This window comes from Calonectris borealis, chromosome 16 (assembly GCF_964195595.1).
Source record: "Calonectris borealis chromosome 16, bCalBor7.hap1.2, whole genome shotgun sequence".
Lineage (NCBI taxonomy): Eukaryota > Metazoa > Chordata > Aves > Procellariiformes > Procellariidae > Calonectris > Calonectris borealis.
This window is the reverse complement of record NC_134327.1, coordinates 21649603-21671700: the sequence shown is the minus strand read 5'-3', so window position 1 is coordinate 21671700 and position 22098 is coordinate 21649603. Positions and strand designations below refer to the sequence as shown.

At 44.4% G+C, this 22098-nt stretch overlaps 1 protein-coding gene across 2 annotated transcripts; it reads left to right on the top strand.

Moving 5' to 3' along the window:
- The first annotated feature begins 3483 nt into the window (after positions 1-3483).
- On the top strand, positions 3484-22075 carry MPG (N-methylpurine DNA glycosylase). Of its 2 annotated transcripts, none has more exons than XM_075166014.1 (5): positions 3484-3560; positions 10076-10223; positions 10865-11090; positions 14501-14705; positions 21647-22075. In XM_075166014.1, exons 3-5 carry the CDS (start codon positions 10869-10871, stop codon positions 22039-22041), a joined length of 822 nt encoding a protein of 273 aa, XP_075022115.1. In that variant the 5' UTR covers positions 3484-3560; positions 10076-10223; positions 10865-10868; the 3' UTR covers positions 22042-22075. The 2 variants fall into 2 exon arrangements, with proteins under 2 accessions (XP_075022115.1, XP_075022116.1); XM_075166015.1 differs by lacking the exon at positions 3484-3560 and adding an exon at positions 6253-6378.
- Positions 22076-22098: the final 23 nt, after the last annotated feature.

The following is a 22098-nucleotide window of genomic DNA, read 5'->3' as shown; positions in this document are numbered from 1 at the left end:
GGAGGGGAAACTGCTTTGAAGGAGAGAGGCAAGAAGAAGTGGCTGGAGGCAAAGAGCCAGTGGAATTTCTTAAATTGGCTTTTTCCCTGCATCCAGCGCATGCTGAGCACTCTCAGCAGAGGGGCAGTGCTGGAGGTGGCTAACAGCTCTTAGGCTTGCAATGGTCTGACTCTACATACATGCACACACACACACATATATACACATACAATCCCCCCACACTCCCATGTATACTCTTTTTCTGCTCTGATTGATTTATCAGGCATACTTACAGTTCAACTCCTCTTGATTTAGGAAATACTGAATAAACTGTCTTTAACACCTTCAGAAAAGAAACCACTGTGTTTATAAACGCTTGGCTGATGGCTTGGGGCAGCTCCATCTCATGCCTCCCAACCTCCTACTAGTTCAGCTGAGCCTTTGGTCTCCAGCTTGTCTCTGTTGCTGCCCCATGCAGCTGGGAGAGACCCCAGGCACGGCTGTCCTTATGGCACCACCAAAACCAGTTTCACTGGGGATACCACGTAAGCGATCAGTCCTGCAGACATAGTGCGCAGAGCCCATCAGCCCAGCAGTCTGCCCTGCTCACTTGGTTTTTGCATTTGTTTCTCTGCGCTGAGCAATCTGTAAAGCCAAGCATTTCTGTCTTGTCAGAGAACAAAAATGTCTCGCATACAAAACAAGAGACTCAGTAGAATCCATTAATATGTTACTAAATAGGACTTGCCTGCCCTCTCCGGTCCAGAGCTGAGGCTCCCAGGAGGTCTGCTAATTTACTGTTTTACATGCAGTGCACTTGCTAGGGTTCTTTGCACCCTGAGTGCAAAGCGGGTGGAATGGTATCCACCATGGATGTCACCAAATTTAGAATAAAACATACACATCTGCTTACATAACGAGTTGAATGGGCCTGGTTCACAGAACTAGACATTTGATCTGTGGCTCAGCTTGGGTGTGGGAGATACCAAAGTAGCTACAAGCACCTCTCCCTACTAGTAGCTGGTTAGTTCTAGTACTAATTTGAGGGCTGTGTGTACCTCGAACAGACGCTGATTGGAAATAGCTCTGAATAAGACACACTGGCGGTTGAGGATAAGTAGGAAGCAGCAGCCAAGACTGGATGTCAGGAGAGGCCAAGAGTGGATGTCATAAAAACCCTGTCCTGTTTGGAGCGTTTTCATCCACGGGAATTCTTCAATAGTTGGCTCATAAAGCGTTGCAGCTGTCTTGCAAATGCTGGCGAGAGTAGCGTGGCCATGTGAAGTGGCCGGTCACTGGCCACTGGTGGGGAACTGACTCCACGTCTCTTTCTAACTGGACAGAGGACGCTTTCAGCAGAGATCGCTGAAGCTTGATTTGGTACACAGAGAAAACTCGTAAATCTGTCCCTTCTGCTTTCTTCTGCTTCCATGCTGATCTCGTGTCCTCACTGTAAAAGGATGGTAAGCCAGCAGTCTGCATATCCTGGAAGCTGTAGGGAAACACTCCGCAAACACTCTTTGCTCCAAGACAAGCCCAGCGCACTGTATGCATGCAGTGTGCCACAGACCCCAGGGTCTCCGAAAGTCAGATTTCTAACCACAGATTCCAAGTCATTCCTCTCATATAAAAAAAAAATAAAATGTTTTTGCCCAGTAGGAAGGGAAACTTTAATCTTCCCAAACAGATCAGCTTTTACAGGAGGCTATTTTAGGTGTTGATTCTGTAACAGTGAAGTTATTGGACAAATAAGAACACGGCATATGCTGTAGCTTGGAGCAATTTGCATTCCTCAGGTGCTAAAAGCTTTAAATACTTCCTTTGGGCATGAAATAGATCTGCCAGCAAAGAAGTCAGCATTCCTGACAGTGCCTGTCCCACAGACTCCCACAGGAGAAAGTCTGCAGAGCTGAACTAGTCTGACCCCAGGAAATCCTTCCCACATCTCTCATTCTTCCTCAGTTTCTCCTTTAATTTTCAGAATTTGCTGAAAGGCCAGTTTGATGTTTGGTTATCTTCCTTTTCATGCATTTTCTTGGTCTTCCTTTCTTATATTAATACCACATTAAAGCTGGGATGTGAACCATGCAAGTCAGGAAGTCCAAGATGCTCTTTCGGAGACACTCACTCAGTGATTTTTAAAAACTTCTCTTGTTGTCTTTGCTAATAACACAAATGGCTGATTTCAGACTGGAGCTAAACACATTCATGCAGCCAGCAGGTAATATCTCTCCAGGGAATCCTAACTCTGGTGAGCTTATCTTTGTCCATAGTGACTAAAAAATCATACAGAGATCTCCAATTAAAGTATCAATAACTTTAAGATGTATGCATGTTTCCTTCCCTTTCTTTTTCACACCACTACAGTAGCAGTGCTATCATGCTTCACAACGATTTACGGGCTTTACAGTGCATCCTTGTGTTGCTTTGAGTTCCAAAATACATTAGCTGTTTCTTCGTGGTCAAAAAGAATGAATATTGTGTAAAACTGAATTTGCTCCATTCATGGTTGGTTCGAGGATTTTTTTACATCTTCTTATTAAACAGGAACAGTAAAATTTGGAAATTCTGGGTTCAATTCAGGGTTTACAGGAATGTCAAAGCTTTTTATCCGGCTTCCTCACATTTGAGCTCACTGCTGGACTGTTAGTCCCCATTTCTGCCTCCGTAAGGCCACCCTTAGCCACTCGTACACCTGGCTGCACCTCCAAAGCTGTTGATGTCACCTAAAATTTTAGTCAGTAAAGTAATTTATCCTTCTTCCTTGCAAATTTATGAATGGGGTAGACACTAAGTCTCCTCTGCGTGGCTGGCTCCTAGCTGGTGCTGTCCTGGAATCAGAATTTTATTATACAAATGGGAATAAATCCGTTTCGATCCATCAGACTTTCCCTCATACCCTTTGTGCAAACACTTGTTTATGAATCAACAGCCCTAACCGCATGTCTCCAGAAAGTTGTGAGGAAAATCGCATTTTGACCCCATTTTGACCATATTCTCCATCTGGTTAAAAGCTGAAGCCAAGAATTTTTTCTGCAGGCCAGATACTTGTTACTCGACAAACTGAGGGGATAAATAACACAGCTCTCTATAAAGCCAGCTTGTGACCATTCGTATTCATTGGCATGTATATTCACGCCTTTATTTTTCTGAGTATTAATATTATTTCTGAGTTAATGTGAAACAGCAAGGAGTGTGAGCGTGGATGCCGAAAACCAGGAGAGTTCAAAGACGGCCCACAGAGGATCTGCGGTCCAGAAAACACGAGCTACGATGAGCCATCAAGCGAGCTGAGAAAAGGCTGTAAATCAATGTGATCGTGGACCACCGCCATCTACAGAGTGAGGTGTCGGGTAAAAGAGCGATCGTCCCTCCTAACAGCCGCCGCGCAGCTCTACCGGCACTTCCCCGGCCCCGGGCCCGCCTCCCCTCACGCCGCGCCGGGCACGCCCCACAGGAGAGCTCCCGGCTTCCGCCGGGCCTCCGGGCAGGGCCTGCCCGCGCCCCCCCGCGGCGGTTACAGGCCGCGGCCCGGTCGAGGCGGGAAAGCGGCCGGCGGCGGCGCGGTGAGGCCCCGGCAGGTGCGTGTGCGGCGGGGCCGGGGCGGGCCGGGCTGCCTTGGGGCGGGCGCTGGGCCCGGCCCGGGCTGGGCGGGGTGAGGGAGCTCCGGCTGCTAACGGCGGGCTCCGAGGCCTGGGCCCGGCGGCGGCCCCGCCACCGCCCGCCGCGCTCGGCAAGGCCGGCCGGGCCCTGGCCGGCCTTGCCGAGCGCGGCGGGCGGTGCCGGGGCCGCTCCCTTTCCTCGCTGCAGCCCCGGCCCGGCGCTGCTGCTCCGAGGCCTGGCTCCCTTTAAATACATGAGCATGCCAGTTCCTGTACTGTGTGAAAATGATGTACGTGTAGACTCCGGTTGGTATACGTTAACCGTTTTTGCACAGATTTCAGCAGCGGTAAATGCTTCCCGTGCCTCTAGTAGAAAAAGCTGTGAGGGGTCTTGCTCTGCCTTCACGGGTATCTGTGCTGTTTATTGCCGTGTAACAGGCCTGTGTGTGGAAATGACCCTTTCTAGTACCGTAAAAACTATTTTATGTACGTTGTGGATCAAAGATATTGCAAAGACGGTGTAATAAACATTGAGGAAAGGGTAACATCCCCATTTTCAGAATAGAGTTCAGACCAGGGGGAAAGCAGCGTGTGATCAGCTGGTTAAATAAGGAGTACAAATGCACTTTGAATGAGGCTGCACTGATTTCCTAGCTCCCATGTCACTTTTGTTCTGCAGAGAGCGTCCTCTGGCATTTTTGTACTTAACTAAGTAAACAGATCATGGAATCGGTAATAGATGCTGTAGAGATTTTGGGAGAAGAGTGGTTTCACAGTTAAATGCTGGAAGAGCAGCTGCTCTACAGATGTGTCACAAAAGTGGCATGGTTTGGACCCTAAAAGGAGGAGAAATACCCAGTCTATGGACATGTGCTGCAAACCTGTTTTGAAAAAGGGAGGCTTTTCTAAATAAGATTGCCATGTTAGAAACTAGGCTACTGTGGCATGAGCGGGAGTGCCTTTGAGCTCTGCTGGTTCAAATCTGTGTCTGACTCAGATTTTCACAGCCTCTACAGTCAGCAGTGATTTGCTGGTTTCCTGGAAGCATCTTTTTATAGAAGGGACTTTTGCTTTTGTTCCTTGTTATATCATCAGAAGTGGTTTGTCTCACTTGCCATCAGCGAGCTATTGTCACTTACAGCATGTAATCCAAAGCTGTGCGGGAAATTGTCCTCTCTCCTCAGGTCCTTCTTTGTTTATATAGGGCCTGAAGACTTTGTTCTAGTGTTCTTCACCTGCATTTACACTCGTATCTCTGCAGAGCATCATCTATGAAAGCTTTGATCCAGTGTTCTGTTTTCTTACTATAACTGTTTAACAGTGTCTGGTAATGCAATGCAAAGTACACGCAGATCGTGTCTCTGTAGCAAGGATATACCGTACAGATTAATCCTGAATCACTAAGTGTAGGACCAGCCTTTCCTCTGGTTGACAACAGAAGAAAGGGACCTTCTACTTCAAGAGGCTCTTAGCATGTGCATTGAATCAGTCCCAATTTAATCGCCTTGAGCAGCACCTTAGCTGTTACCGTGCCTGTCTCGTGACTGATTACAAAGTGTGGCTGTGATTCCCTCCACATGGTTTTGATGGAGAGCTCAGGTTCTGTGTGCAAAGTGTGAATGTTAAGGCCTTTCTTTGAGTAGCTTGGACCAAAATCTGGAGGAAATAGCCTCTTTCTCTTCAAGTCAAAGACTTCTCATAGGACTTCACACGGTCCCCCTTTGTGAAACTGGCTGTTGAGCAGGTCCTTTCTCTGAGCCTAGGGCTGACTTCTCAGGAGGAGGTGTGAGAACCCTCCTCTTCCATGCTCGTGCAGGGAGCAACCCCAGGATCCTTTTGCAGGTAAATCTTTGTGTCTTTGCTGCTTATGCTTTTCTTCCTAGTCTTTAAGTTACTGGTACTTCAACAAGAACTCTTAAGTGGAACTGTCTTTGTGGATATTGTTCAGATGTTTGAGCATTTGAGTCAGAAGTTTTCCTTTTTGTCAGTGCATTAATGAAGGCTTTGGTGAAATATCTTTGGTCGTTGAGTCAAACCCCCATGCCTGAATTAAATTGTTTCTCATGCAATATTAAGATTGAGGAAGGAATGTATTTTCTGGGGCCGTTTTATAAGGTGGGTACCTAAGACTTAAGAGTAACTAGTTCTGTATCGCCTTATATAGCTCTTTCAATGTGCTTTACAAATCAGGAGTGTTCTCACTGACGTCATATAGGTGGGAAAAAAAAAAAGACTGATAGCACTTGGATGATTAGCCCAATATACCCAACATACATTTGCTACAAATAACGTAGATCTAAAGAAAAAACCTGAACTGCAGATGATTTTGAATCCTTGTGTCCATTTCCTGATCAGTGTTTGTGGCCTCTCTAAATGCTGCCTTGCTTAACTAAATGCTGGCTTGGTTAACAAAAATCTCAGAAGGCTGAGCTAGCTAACATCCATTGTCAGTATTATATTTAACTTGTTTGCTTTCATTTAATATGCAAGTTTGGCACTCAGTTAAAAATAGCAGCTAGAATGTTGGGCGGGTGGGGGAACAGAACAAAACAAAATGGTTTAAGAGAGTCAACGAAAACGGAGCATAATTTTGCTGTGAAGGCTTTTTGGGTTTCTCATTACTTTTCATCACTCTTCTTCATTTTTGTCTTCCTTGTTCTTTACAGAAGGCTGAGTAAGTTTTCATTCCGGTAAGCTCAAGATGTCCAGTAGGCAGTAGGAGCAAGGACTGGAATTGCAAGGATGTTTTGCAGGAAATGACATCTTGCAGGAAATGACATTCCTAGCATTCAGTAAGGTGAATAAACTCATTCATTTTGCCATATTTTTGAGGTATTAGTAGGATTGCACATAGTGTCAAAGTCTGTCTGTGGAGAGATTGACTTAATACTTATAGTTATACTATATACTATATTAGCTTCTGCCTGCACTCTTTTTTCAAGAAGGTTTTTTTTGCCTGCTTCTCACACTGTTCTCCAGGAAGCTATACATTATTAACTTGCTTCTGGTTACCAATAGGTTAGACTAGACAGGAAAGGTGGATGGAAATCCTTCTTGCTGAGAACTCGTTGAAGGATCTGGCTTAAAATGAAGGGTCTGTGTAAGAGCTTATGGAACAAATAGGCAACAGGCAGGAAGAAGTTGCGGAACCAGATGAAGCCCCCAGGGACAGTGCTGCTAACGATGGTCTCTCCCTTCTCACTGAAAGCTAATACCTGTGGACTGGAGAGCAGCAAATGTGTCACTACTTTTTAAAGAGGGTTCTAGGGGAAATCTGTGGGCTGCGGACCAGGAAGTTTGACCACTACCAACTGAATTAGTAGAAAATACAACAAGGTAGAATTACTAGACACCTGCATAAATATTATGTAGTGGGGAAGAGCCAATGTGGCTTTTGTAATGGAAAGTCATGCCTTAAAAAAATGTTGGAGTTCTCTGAAGGCCTAAATAAGCATGTTGAGAAGTCTGGCTTACAGTCTGTACTCAGATTTCAGGAAACTTTTAAACAGGAGCCCTCACCTGAGCAGCCCCTGACATAATAAGGGAGTTCCCGTCATAAACAGTTGGTGCAAAGATAGGAAAGAGGATGTGAGTAAATGGGCAGCCCTCGTGGTGGCTGGAGGTCATCATTGGAGTGCTGCAGGAATGTTTTGTAAATGACCTGGAAAAACAGTGTTTCCAGCTGGCTTTACATTATTTGAGGTGGTAAAGAAGAGGGCTGATGGTGATGAATTGCAAATGTAAACTGGTTCATGTGGGTCATTAGGAGCAGTCCTAATTTCACACACAAAATGAGTGTGTTTTTGGAGCCGTAATGACTAGTTCTGTGAAGCTTTCTTCATCAGTAAAGTCTCAGTTTGGATAGTTTTATACAGGCTCAGGGAAGACTGCATAAGCTCACAGTTACTAAGTACACAGAAACGGTGCCTGGTTCAGAAGGTTCCGGTCTAGAGACATGGAGAATGTGTGGAGATGCGCTGTGTGCTTGTTCTGTTCTTCCCTAGGCTCCTGCTTTTGACCTGTGCTGGAGAGCGGGATACAGGGAGACATGTCCTTTGGTCTGACCCAGTACTGACAGTTCATATATTCCCACATAAAATCTGTACAACTGGGAATTTGTATGAGGAATTGACTCTCCAGAAGTGGCAATGTGTTCTTATATACGCTGCTTCATTGTGCTATCAGAAAGATATACGTGCGTGAGGAAAACTTTACAGCTGCAGGTATCTGGACCTGTAAGTCAAAAGTACATGCAAATTACTGGTGGGATTTTTTTTTTACCTCCTTTTAGTGAAAGCTCATTAAATACACGAGGAAATACCTGGAAATGCGGTCTTATTAGAAGGATTAAAGAAACCTGTGTAGACTCAGTTGTGCCTTGACTACAGGGTGTTATCTGCTGCTGAGCTGTATTTTACACAGATTTTCAGTGTCTTTCTGATTCTGGCTTGCAGGGTCCCTAAACATTTGCCTGAGACTAGCCCAGCAGCCCTGAACACTTTAGGCACTTGTGCAGACTTACGCAACTCTTGATCTTTCTTTTCTGACTTCCATACTTTTTTTGTGCATGTGTACACACATAAGCTTAACAACTTGTAGCTAGTTTGGTTACAACAGGATTAGTAAAAAGCGATTAAACCCACAGCTGATTCTTATTTGAGGCAGGCACAGAAGTAGAATTTGTTTACTATACAAGCAAGAAAATCTGGATAGAAATGAAGAGTTGCAGAATTTGCCTGTAGACTTACATGGGAAGAATGGTGTCTCTTACTGCCCCAATACGTAGGGCTTGGGTACTTGATATGTACTGTCTTCTGCAGTGTGCTTTTCATAGGCAAGAAGGGATTTGTATATACAAGCAGCATCCTTTACAGAAAGTGTAGATAGGCTTTGAGGCATAGAGTTTTATGTTTCGTATCTTGGTATGGACAAGCAGGGAGACGAAAGGTAGATTGGGGTTTTTCTGGATTTCTGAGATGGTGTTGCAGTCCCCTCATTCTGCGTTTTTGCTTTTAAAGCAGTCACGTTTTTCTATGTGATGCATTTCTCATGACTATCAGGCAGTATCCTACTGCTATTTCTAATGAGCGTAGAAAGTGCTGAGATCTGTCTAGGATCAGCCCATAGCAATGAAATTACAAGTGCCCTAAGGCTGCTGGTATAACATTTACATGAGAGCACTTGCAGCTTTTAAGAATTACTTAATTGGAAAGGCAATAGGTGCCAGGCAACTCGGATCCTGTTTCTGATGTCGCATTCCATAAGAGCACAAATTACCAAACGAGTTAATGCTCCACTCAAATTGGCCATGTTTTCAGCATGTCTTTGTGTATGGCTGATGAACTGGAAGTTCCAGTTAATACTGTCGGAGAAGTCTGGAGGTACTGTCTTCAGTGTGAAGCATTCCCTTGACCGAGTCTTTTAGAGGGTCAGTCTGATTGGGGGAAGCGTTCCTCCTCTGTCCCTTCCTTCCTGCAACCCCTTTTTCCTATTCGCACCCTTTCTCCTAGACAGCACTCTCATTTGCGAAGGCCACCAGGCAATTTTGTCTGAGGCAGCTGGTGACTTCTGACAAAATTTTTAAGAATTCCCACCAGGTGAAAGCCGCAGTTCAGAGCAGAATACCTGGCGTGGAGCTGGCCATTCTATGGCATCACTGAATTATTGCAATAAAGAATTAGATGTTTAGGGAAACAAAAAAAACCATCCCACCTCCCTACCAGCCATGCCAATGTGATTTTTTTTTTTCTTTTTTTTTTTTTCTGCCTATTTTTATATGTTTGTGTCTGGATTCTTCTGAAGTGAAGTGTAACACTGGGGGGGAATTGGCACTGGTGATCTGGAGTGTAGCAATGCAGAATTTGTTTCAGTGTAGTTCAAGGAAACTATTGCTGGTGGATCTTTCTTTGTGAGAAACATCAGAGCAACATAAAGATTGGTTTTGGTGGTGAAGGTTTTTGTAGTCATTTTTAAAAGCTGATGATCTGGTGAAAAAATGAGTGGCAACAGCTACTTAATTATGTATATACTTCCCTTACAGGCTCAGCTGTATGTAGGATTCTTTCTGCATTTCTAACTATGTATGATGTTGAACCTTTGCTTTTTTCCCTTATATCTACACGTGCTTGAATTTCAAAACTGATGAGGCACCTTCTAAAACTTGGTGTCTTTGCATTCTCTTGTAAGAGTCCTTTTTTGAGGCCGACACTTTCCAAATTTAATGCCAGTGGGGGAATTTAAAAAGTTTGGTTTCAGCTTTTTGTGTATTCAGTATAGGAAAAGTGCATTCCTCACGGTTTTCGTAGCCTTTTGTTTTAAAAATGCTAAAGAACATCTCCAGCAATGCCCCAGCTGCACCAATAGAAAACTGCAAATTGTTCTTGAGTTTGAGCTAATGATGCACTGTTGGTATCATGATCTCCAGCTCCAAAATCTTTTCGCCTATTTCAAAGTGCTTTATACAGTGAATAAGTAAGTTTGTTCCTGTTCGACAGGTATAAGGACTGCGGCACAGAAAAAAAAACATTAACTTTTTGAAGCTCGCATAGTAAATTGATGACAAACCTAGAAGAACAATCTCAGGTTACGCAGTTGCCTCAAATACATACTGTTGACTGGAACGGACTGCTCTTCATCTTTCTGGTAGGTTGAATTTAAAGCTTATTTTGTGGAGGTTCTAACACAAACATTTCTACAGCATGATAAACAAGTTTGTCACTGTGACTGTAAAAAGGGCATGTCCCAACTCAAATGTTCCGTGTCCTGTGGAGTTTTAGATTCTGATCCGGTTACATTACTGTTTAAAATGATTGATACGTGACTTCTGTCGACTTTGAGTCAGCACAATTTTTGAGGTGGTTGTTTCCTATTTTTTTTATGTCTGCTTAACGGATTAGTTAGTTCTAGGTAAAAAGTATATTGTACTGGTTCATCTTTGTTTTGAATTTCTGAATTTCCTAACCTAACAGTTAGCAAACTTATTTTTACTGCTAAGTGCAGCAGAGTTGCTTTTATCTGCAATCGTTAGAAGATGAATACTCAAACTGCAGTTTTCTATTTGAAAAATAGAAAATAAATAAATAAAGTAGAGCCCACTATTTGCCTAGCCTGATGTAGACACAACTAAATCTGTCACCTGCTTCTGTAGTTTGCCTAGGTTGTCCAATTAGTTACAGCTTTCAGATTCATTGCTGTGGAGAGATGTGTAAAAATAAGGGTTTGTGGAAATTAGTTACTTATAAATAAGCTTTATATTCCTAATTCTGTTTATATGAATTTTCTAGAACTATGCCAGGAAAAAGAAAGCTGTTGGCTCAATTAAGTGCTCTCCAAAGCAACTCCAGCTTCCCTCCTTTTGATGTCTTGGAGAACCTGAATGCTACACCTGATGGGGAGTCTTCTCCAAAAAGCAGCAAATATTTTGTGATAGAGAAAAAAAATTCTTCCCAGCTAGAAGCAGATTTTTTCAACCAGCCCTGTGTTAGTCTGGCCAAGTCCTTTCTGGGACAGGTAAGACATGAACACTGAGATTACTGTACTGGAGCATGTGCTAGGTAATAACTTAGTTTAAAAGGATGAAATTCTTTTTTTGCCATTTGACTCCAGGGCTTTGCTATTTTAGGAATACAGCTCTCATTCCTTCTCTTGTTAAGTTCAGTGGAATTTAAAGACGAGTAGCCAAATCTATTTTGGATGAAGTCAGAGGAGTAATTTTGCAGGTTTAGTTTACTGTCACATTTCAGAATTAGTTTTTTTGTGGAGTTTTTCTCCCTTTTTTCTGGTTTACTGAAATGTACTTTGCTGTTTGTGGTTTGAAGGTTGTTTCAGGCTCATTATTTTCCTTTCAGGTATTCCTTTATTTGGTTTTGGCTCTTGCTTAGCCCAGTGGAAAGTAATGCTCTGCAGTCAGCAACATCTCCTTCTCTGCCTCCATTTTACTTGTGATGCTAATAGCATGGCAGCCCCTTGGCCTTTCTTGACAAGCATCCACTGTCATAGAGTACTTGAATATTTCATTCTCATCTGCAAGTTCAGCAGACTGCTTGGTACTTTCTTTTATGCTGCCCTGTATGCTTTGAAAGTTGTGTCTCATACTACCTGCTTTTATTTTTTCTGATCTGAATGACTCGATACTGTCAGTACACATGGTGAGCGCTCTAATGATCACCTTTCTGAGGTTATTAAAACAAATATGCAAGGCAGCACAGGCCCTAGTGTGGAGACATTTAGGGCTCCACAGGCCCACTTAAACTCTCTTCACTCTGAAAACTGATATTCCTATCTTTTGTTTCTGAGTTTTCAAGCCATTACTATTCAGGAAAGGACCCTTCTCCCTTATCCCATTGGAGAGGAATCTTTGGACCTTGTTAAAAGCCTTTGGAAATCAGAATGGGGGAGATTAAACGTGTCTCTTCTGCTTAGAGAGTCCTTCAGAAAACCCTCCTGCTCTTTCCATGGGAGGGAGTTCCTCCAGTGTTTTACCTATAAAAAGTTCCAGTCTGGGACCTCCTAAGTGTCATTGCAAAATGTGTTTTTAGTTTCACTGCTATGGTCTTATCTTCTCTGAGTCTTTTTTATACCTTTATTGTCTGTAGGGTGAACAGACTCTGGCTTCTCATTGGTTTAGATAACTTCAGGAATTTGTTCCACAAACTGTTGGCTTTGGCCTGCCTTGCTGTGTCTAGCTTTTTTTTTATTTTCTAAGGATATTGTCTTGCTTGTAATTGACGCCTTTGCTTTGCTTTTTAACCCTGCTGGGGTTTTTTTGGTCTGTCTTAACCTCTCTCTGATATGTCATGTGTGTTTGCTATCTTTATAGACATCCTGCTAGAGGCTTGCCTTTCCAGCTTTAACCTTTGGCTGCCTCTTTTAAGTTCTTCCTAACAGTCTTCCTCACTTTATGTAGTTTCCCCTTTTTGCTGGTAAGCAGAACTCTGATAGTTTATTTTTGGACCTTAATGCTTGTGGAAGGACACTGAACTTTATACTTCATAGTCATGATACAAAACTGTTTTTCAGGGATAAGTCTTTGGAAAAGACTTTGCATTTTGTTCTGGATCAGTTTGAGAGTTTAGTCTTTTCTTGCAAGATCCCTGATTACTCACTCTGCAAAGCATTTGATGGTGTCTAAAAAACCATAGCCTGTGTCCTGTCCTACTGTGATATTTACTTGGCCTGTATGAGGCTACCTGAAGTCTCCCAGTATTGATGCGTTTTTTTTATCTTAATGACTCCAACATCCTTATGCATTCAGTTACCCCGGGCAGATGAAATTTTAGTCCTAATTCTATAGCTTTCCTATTTAGGCCTAGAATTGCAAGCCAGGCGATTTCCACGTTAATTTTAGATTTCCTTTTAAGTATAACCCCTAGTCTCCCATGACCCAGTCTATTGTCTCATTTTCTTAGTTATAACTATAATGATAATTTAGTGTTTCATTCGTTATCTTCATTCTACCAAATTTTGGAGGTGCGTAGTATATTAATATTGCTTACCTTAAACGTGATACTTGAGTTCTTAGAACCAAAAATATACCCCAGAACATACATGCAATAAATGGCCTCGTAAAATGAACTGTCATAACACCGAGATACATCCTCAATGAAAAATAAAAATCTCTATAAAATAGTTTACTGTGAGGTATTGTGAATGATCACCGTCTTTAAACTGTTTAACTGTGAATATTTGGTGTGTCTGAAGAGTCATGGAATTGCCTGCATGCTTTTAAAATCATAACCTAACCATTGCATTTCATCATACTGAACAAGAAATGTGGCCACATGGGTGTGCTTTTGGGGTGTTTACAGGCAGTTGCTAAACACCAGTGCTTTTCTGAAGTCACTGCATTTTTCATAAAAATAATAAACTGATTGTTTTCAACAATTTGAGAAGTGCTGTAGGGAAACCTTCGTCATACCGGAGTGGCAACATCTGAAGCTGACTTCTGGAGCATCCATACTGGATCAGGTCAATAACTGCATTAGCAATCCAGCACAAACATCTGTTAGGAATTAAGCTTTGTTTCTTGAAGGTCATTTTTGAATGGCTGGTTTTCAAATATGGAAGCGCTGAATATAGTGTAATTAAACTGATAGCTCGTGCCTAAATGAGGCTATACTGCAGTATTTCTTAAACACACATTCAGTAAAATAGGAAGTTTAGAAATCAGGTCAAACCACAAAAAACTTTGTATGAAGTTTAATGATTGTTTTATTTTTAAAGATAATCTTTTCACTGTCATGGTTTTTTTCCCCCGCATCTGCTTTGTTTTATTTAAGGAGGTACCAGCAGCAAGGAACACACTGTAATAACAAAGATCTGTTGTTGTTTGCCTGAAGCCAATTCCTAGCCCTCCTGCACTGCCCCCTCTGTGGTGCAGAAAACACAGAAATAGCATTGATACGCGCTCTGGTAATGATTATCCCTATGGTTAGGGACTAGGACTTGTTTGAAACATCTCTATGGAGAGAGACTGTCTAATCATAGTAGTTAGTTAATTGTGCCACTGTCATATTTCTTCTGATCTGAAGAATATACATTCGTCATGCTTCAAGGTGGCGCTTTTTTGCTTTAAACATGGTGGATTGGGGTGGAGAGTACAGAAAATGACCACAAAAGCAACTCTGTGGGCTTTATTGTATACAGGATCATAAATTGGTTCTTTATGATACTGCCACATCTAGACACTCCAGGCATTTTGTGGGGCGAATGACAGGTAGGAACTTCTTGTACTGGGCTGTGGCCTGGACAGTAGAAGCTGAAAAAGTTCACGTTAGCTTACAGACTGGACTGCTAGGTGGAGAGGAGAGTATGTAGTACCATCAGGTTCTTTTTTCCAACTTCTTTGTTTCCACAGCTCTCGCGCTCTGGTTATTTTGTACAGAGGATTGCTAACTGATGCACTCTAACCTCTCTTTCAGATTTTAGTTCGCAAACTTCCTGATGGCAGAGAACTCTGGGGGAGGATTGTTGAAACAGAAGCTTATCTGGGTGGGGAAGATGAAGCTTCCCACTCGAAAGGTGGGAAGCAAACTCAACGAAACGCGGCAATGTTCATGAAACCCGGAACTCTGTACGTGTATCAGATCTACGGGATTTATTTCTGCGTGAATGTTTCCAGCCAAGGTAAGCTGAGGCTGAGTTTTAACGCCTATAGTGTGGGGCTGATATTTCAAGCTACGCTTCCCGAGTTGCAGTCACTTGTGAGCTCCCTGTGGGCTCTGTGAAGTCAATGACCTGCTGTCACAATCTTTCTCTGGGACCTGGGTTTTGCCATTGTGAACAGTAACTGTGGACAGACAGCGTATTAACTTTCAACGTTACAGGCGGGGCCCATCTCCAGCTGCACAGTGACCAGCCCGGTGGGGTTTTGGTCCCAGCTGTGAGCTGTATGAGCTGTTCAGGCACAGAAAAGGAGACTAAGGACTGGAGGGGAATCTCGACAGGATGGAGCTTTCAGTTTTGATGTCCTGGGCTGCTGCCTTATTCATGTGATTCAGTGAACTTTGTTCCTCAAAAGTGGGGATGTAGAAGTAAATTTGCAGTCTAATGACAGCCTAAATCTTGGTGTCTGTTGTCATGACAAGACACTCTTCTGTCTCCTATCTTTAGCTTCAGAAGCTATAAATGTTGGGGAAAACAAAGGTCTGAGATGTCCTAAGCTTAAGCAAGGAGTCAGCATAGGAGCATTTTAGCTGCTTTGCTCTATCTTAAAACAAAAAAAAAAACCAAGTCAAAATACCCAGACTATTACAGAATCTTCAATCTTCTTTTATTATTCTCAAGACAATATAATCAACCTCTAATCAAATTATTCTGGAATTTACTGAGACTCTCCTTCCAAAGCTCCTCTTAACGTGCGAGTGTTAGTTCTAAAACTTGTTGTTTTTTTCTTTCCTGTAAGAATGACACTGTCTGCCTTGCAGTAAAGCTATTGGTTAACTAGACACCTTGAAATGGCAGCAGGTATTTCTTAGATAAATACTCATTTTGTTAGGAAAAAAATCTCAAAAATAATTTCTTTTTCACCATTTCAAAGATACAGCTCAAAAAAAAAAAAAACACCGCTTGTGTGTTCATAAGTGGAAAGCAAATGTTGTAACAGTGACCATTAATCCTCAGGTTTTAGCCTTTGGACAGGCGCCAAGCAGAAAAACAGCGCCAGGTTATACTGTGGGGGAAGAGCTCGTCTTCCTAAATGGAGGTCTGGAGTCTGGTGGATGAACACATGTGAATTTCATTACGTTGTCTCTGCCAAATCTGTTCAGATAATGAAAGCAGAATGGTTCTTTATTCAGCATGGGATTCTTAGTGTTTGAAATATTAGGAAGAATAATTTTTATTAAAAAAAAGATGCTTAGCCTTTGAATTCTAGAAAGATTTCTTTGAAATTTACACTTTGGGAAATTTTCCCTTACATACCTGTGTTTAGTTTTGTAGAAAATCAGTTGAAGAGCTCACTGTTGTGATGGATTTAGTTGGATTTTTTTGTTACAAACTTATTCTCCATTAGCCTGTCATACATGCAGCTATGCCGACACCAAGCACAGCTGTCACTCCCAGCTTTGTCAGGAACACACCGAAGGAAATAGCATGGCTGTGCACGTTGTGTGTCACAGATGCATCTGCGTAAGTAGGATTTACTCCTTCAGTATGCTTGCCCATGTGCAGGTGTGTTGAAAGAAAGAATTTGAGGCCGAATCATACCTGAGATGCTTTTCCCATCTTAACATAGATGGAGAAGAAGCCTGTCCTGTTGTTTAGTCTCAGGGAAGGATTGAGGAAGTCGTCTTTCATGGTGGCATTTGTGCACCTGGGTAGAAGGCAAAAGCATTTCATTTTCTGGGTATGGGACAGTGCTTGGAAAATTTGTTTTGAATCTGGCTGTGGCTGTGCATAAAACACAAGGAAACACTGGCAAAAAAAAAAAAATGCCTGTTGCGGCATAGCTTGGTCCCTCTTAGTGGCACAGACCACGCTCTGCTTATAGCATGAACTTCTGATGTAATCAGTTTCATCATCTTTGTGCAGGGAATTTGATGCAAAATATCCAAGTACTTCAGGGTCTCCCTGAGAATGCTGCAAAAACCTGAGTGACCGACCAGGAGACTGAACATATTTCTGAAGGTGTCACTTGGAAAGACTGAACACAAATGGCTGAGAGAACACAAAATGCTTTTCCTTTTCAAAGGGCACATCTCCAGTGGTGTCGCAGAGCTGCATCACTCTTTCTTGGATTTTGGCAGTGCAAAGCTGCAGAGCACCAGGAGTTAAACAGTGGAGAACGTGGGGTGATTGCATCTATTCCCATACATCGCCTTCTGCCTCCTGTGATCTGCCAGAATCTTTCCTATCCCCTCCTCAGCTGTCTTCCAAGCTGAAGGTTTCTAGTCTGCTTAGGTATTCCTTCCTTAGGCTTTTGCTCCAAAGCTAGTCCATAACTTTGATCATCCTGGTTGCCTGTCCCTGAGTCTCGTCCAGTTCTGTTCTATCTTTCTGTAGATGGAGGGGAGGAGCGGAACAAGTCTAGACATGCACTCAAATTTCAGGACAGCAGAGCAACTTGTTTTATATGAGTAGTTGGGGTTTACATCTGGGAATATTGTATGGCATTGCTGCAGCAAATTGGAGCAGTGGAGAAGGGGAAAGGTTTTTGGGGGTTCCCTGGTGTCTTCAAACACACACAAACTGACCCTGTCTTAAGCCGTTTCAATTTTGACCTGGATGCATGTTAGCAAAGTTCATACTGAATGACATGAGGATCGGGGGAAGACCGGAGGTTGATTTCAGGAGAAGTCGGTTCTAGAGATTTTCCAAATGACTCTTGAAGGATGTTTCTGTTTGGCCATCGGGTGGTTTGCATCAAAATACTCACGTAATCATACACTGATTTTTAACAAAGCATAAATTTCTGGAGACTACCGGAACAAGCACATAGATTTAACCGAGATCTAGTGTCATTTTAGGTCATTTATTAAAGTTAGCACAAACTAATAATCACAAATGAATTCTTAGCTGGCTTGGATTAAACTATCTAGTTTTGTAGTGTAGTCTTGTGCTGCTTAAATTACAGGATCCTTGTGGGAGGAAGACAAGCAGTTCAGAAAACCAGTATATCCTCTTAAGTACTGGCAGCGACTGCTGTCCTGCTGCTTCTCAGACTTTTGAACCGAGTGACCGTAGAGCCGATTTGGAGCCGCTAGCTTAACGAAAGCAGCCGTCCTTTTACTGGAGAGAGATCAGAGTGCTGCGCTGTCCCTGTGTTGCTGGTGTTTTGCTACCTTCTTGGCACGGACGCTGCACAGGGCTGTCCCAGACGCACACACTGTTGGGACCAGACAAGCAGCATGAATTGGACTGTTGCAGCAGACTTTGTTTCAAAAAGTACTTTAACACGGACTTGAATCGTGCTGGGGTCTTCTTGGACCTTAATCAGCTCAGGATCTGAGGCCTATCCAAGATGTGCAAAGCTTTATATGCTGCTCCTACTTGCTCCCTTCTGCTTAGCTTGTCAAGAACGGGGTGTTTGGCTTATGAGACTCTGGCTCTTTAGAGCTCTCTTGTTTTGACATGTAACCTTGTAGCATTGTCTGTTTTAGTATCAGGTGGAATAAACCTTCTCTTCTGCTTTCTGTATTTGATTTATGCTAAACTTCAGGCTCAGCGCTATCACTCGGGGATAGGGAAAGATGCATCACCAGCAGAGCTGTGCTTGCAGAAGTGCTTGGTAGAGCAGCTACAAAAGCATAGACGTTACCTTGAGAGCCACCACCACCGTAGTGTCCTCAGCAGTATGTCCCCAGCCCAGCCAGTTGCGGCCAGCACTGGCCAGAAGCACTTCAGCTGCAGCCCGTTGTTTTGTCACTTTGCTGGGGCCAGAAGTTGTGGCTGTTAGTGTGTTCAGTCAAGTTCACTTGACTGTATCTTTGTGTTCATAAAACCATAATGAGTTGGAAGGGTGGGCTCAAATATTTTTTGTCACTGAGGAAGGGGAAATCTTTGTGCACATCACTGAGATAAAGCTGCATCGTGTGGGATTTTACTGTAAGAGTAAAATCACTGGCTCAAATACTGGTACTGCCTGAAGCCATGGTGGGCATCACTACATTGTTTTTTTGGAGAAATTGTAGATGATGGAGGAAGAAGAGTTTATAGAAAAAATATAACCAATGTCTTTCAGTGTGCATGAATCCTACAGTATATCCTGAGCAGCAAAATAATCTTAGTACAAAGAGCTTTCCCTAGGGTTAAGAGGGATGTTGGGCTTCCCTCACTTCAGGAAGAAGGTAAATGCCAATCAAGCTTCTCTTTGACTTTGCTGTGATTTATTTCTCTGGAATTTGCAGAGGGGTGGATTTTGCTGCCAGATCTGAAAGAATAGCTTGTAAAATCGAGAACCCAGTGATGCTCTGCCCAGGCCCAGGGTCACACTGTGTGGACTTCCCTCTAACTTTCGGATCCTAGACTAGGACTTTGAAGGAAGCGTTTCGGGAGCAGTGAGTCAGGAGGGTGGAGAGAGAAAATCTTCTTCTCTCTAGCGGCCAAAAGCTGTTTCCAAGAATGAGAGCTGGAGTCATTCCAGGGAAGGAGCAGCAAGCTGCGCAGTGGGGGTGCGGGACTTCCCCATCGTTTCATGATTTCTAGCTGCTCAGGGAGAGAATTGGCCCCTGCGTCGTTGTTAGATCCCAGCTTTTAGCTTTGAATGCTGCTTGTTATATGGAGTGACTCCTGGGCATGGGAGGTAGATATTCAGCATCTCTGGACTGGCACTGCTGCTGGTGCCGTGTCAGCGGCCGTATCCATGTTAGGCAGATGCTGAATACAGATAACCCCCGAGAGCGAACTGCTGCAGGCTGCGGAGAGGGAGGAGGGCAAGCCAAAGCACTCTGGCAAGCAGGAGATGAGCCAGAAGGATTCAGCTACTCTTTGGTAGTTAAAATAAAACTTCTGATGTGCAAGCATGCTCAGGAGGACCCGAACATCAGCCCAGGGGTGCAGGGACAGTTGGGGGCAGAGAAGGCAGTAGCTCATCACGGCATCCCTGCACTCTTACCCTGCCTGCTGTCTCCACCTCTTCCCAAAGCTCTTGTGGTGTTGCGCTCACCTTCAGGGGCCGCTGGCTCGGAGCAGGGAGTGGGGTCCGTGTTGCATACGGCTAGAGTGAGTGTGAAAACTTCCTCGTAGAAATGCAGAAAGAGCAGCCGGAGACAGAAATGCCAGGTACCCCCTGCCGCGGCTCTGCCGATGCTCTGGGAGCACCTGCAGTTTCTCTGAGTGCGTCTCTCTCTTCACATGAACTCCCCAGGACTTGGTTCAGTTCAAGTGTAACCACGGCTTCCACTTGCATTTGTCACGGAGGAAGGCAAGTCTGTAATTGGTGATTGCTCAGAATCCCACAGTTGTTCCTGGCGAGTGAGGCAGCATCCTGATGCGAAGGATGTTTCTTTGTGCATGGATGAAAAGCAGAATTAGGACATGGAGCATGTTCTTAAAAATCTAAACTGACCTTTGAGCTCTAAATCACTGTAGTACAGGGAAGCAGCTTTTGGCTGCCAGATTAACATCAATCCCCTTCCTCAGAGAAGGGAGGGCCTGGGAACAGATTGCTGACAGCTGTTGGAAACAAGTCTGTTGACTTCACTGAGCTGTGCTCAGGGCAGCGGGGGCTCTGAGCAGGTCCAGGGCAAGAGGCACACCTCACAAAAGCCAGAAATCAGGCCCTCAGTTGATAGGCTCAGTTGGGAGCCCAGGAGGGTAATTTAGTGTGGGATTTGTACAGAATATGAGAGGGATTCTATTTTTGGAAATCGCAGGTCCTTAGAGATCTGTCAGTGCCTACAAAAAAAGCCTTTGCCAGGCGGGAGCGTGGCTCCAGATGTTTGAGGCTGGAGAGGGAGAGGGGATTCTTGCGGAGCGGCATCACCGAGCTCGAAGATGCTGGCGGGGAGGAATGCCGTGGGCGGCCCCAGCACAAGGGGTGCTGTGTGGGGCAGCACACAGACCGCTTTACCAGGCTCTCTCCTCGCCCACTCAAGGTCATGAGAAGACCTTCCTTGCTGTCCAGTGGAAAATACCGAGGAACTGTTCATGTCCCACTTAGGCTGAAGATCCTCATCACAGGGGACTGTCTGTGCTCAGAGCTGCACCTTTGCTTCACTGTCACCAAAATCAGGGAGGGCAGCTGATGACACAGCTTGGGGAGCTGGACTTTCCTAAGGCTCCTGACAGGGTGGCAAATCACATTTGAGAAGAGAATCTGTCAGTTTTCTTCACTTCTCGTCATAGAAAGGTCTCTGCTGGAGTGATGCTCCCCGGGCTGTGCAGCCCCTTCCTGCCCCGGGTCCCAGTCTTGCGAGAGCTTCCCTGGCACGAGGGTTGGATCGCTCTCCCTTGTAGCTGTGCCGTTACCCAAAGCCACGGTCATCCCACCTGCTGTTACACCTCCAAGTGGGTGTTTGCAGCCAGGGCTCCCCCAGCAGCAGCAGCCGCTCCCAGACCCTCAGCTCCTTCCCAGGTTTCTCTTTGTCCAGCCCGACTCTGCAAGCTGCCTCCTTCTGCTGGCGGCATCCGGACTCATTCCTCCTCTCCTTTGTTAGCTGGAGTTCTTGTAATCAGGGTTTATTATAAATCCACTGGGTTTGGGAGCAGCTTTGGATAACTGTGCCAAAACTGAACCATATGTGGATTTATTCCTGAACATTGTGCTGACATAAGAAAAACCTCTTGCCCTCTGGCAAGCCTTGGAGCAGCAGCTAGACTTAGTAACATCAAGAAGTGGGGTTGGGGAAGAGCAAGTCAGCACTGATGAATAAAGGACACAGAGCTATGGGACACTGGACATTCAGAAGAGGGAAGGGAGTGCAATGACCACGGGTTAGCGGCCGACTCCAGAGCCTGGCACTTGCAGCGAAGCGGCCCGAGAGGACAGACCCTGTGGTTGGGCGCTGCAGGCAATTCCCTGCTCCGTCAGGCTGGGAGCTGAAGTGCTCCTGCTGGCGGTGGGGCGGAAAGCTGAGATGTTCTTGGTGAACAACCCTGTACTAACACGTGGTTCTTGTTCTGCACAGGGGACGGGGCTGCAGTATTACTTCGCTCTTTGGAACCTCTTCGGGGTTTAGATGCGATGAGAGAGCTGCGCAGTGCTTCAAGGAAAGGACCCACAAAGCTGCTGAAGGACTGGCAGTTGTGTAACGGGCCCTCCAAGCTCTGCCAAGCATTTGGGATTGATAAGGCTTTTGACCAAAGGGACCTGACTCAAGATGCAGCCATCTGGATGGTACCTGGACACGACCTACCAGGGGAGCAGGACGTGGTAGTCACAACGAGGATTGGTGTTGGCAACAGGGGAGAGTGGGCACAGAAACCTCTCAGGTTTTATTTACGAGGAAACAAATTTGTGAGCGTTGTAGACAAGAAAACGGAGAGAGAGATGGCAGCAATGGGACATTTTTCTTGCAGCTGACGAGTCTTGCAAGTGTGCCACTGACCAGACTTGAGCTGTGCTCTGTGCGATAGCTTC

Excerpts from the sequence above, each read along its gene's own strand:
- MPG (XM_075166014.1), top strand. The coding sequence starts at position 10,869 with ATGCCAGGAAAAAGAAAGCTGTTGGCTCAATTAAGTGCTCTCCAAAGC. Across the intron at positions 11,091-14,500 it reads CCAAGTCCTTTCTGGGACAG|ATTTTAGTTCGCAAACTTCC; the intron begins GTAAGACATGAA and ends CCTCTCTTTCAG. Across the intron at positions 14,706-21,646 it reads CGTGAATGTTTCCAGCCAAG|GGGACGGGGCTGCAGTATTA; the intron begins GTAAGCTGAGGC and ends TGTTCTGCACAG.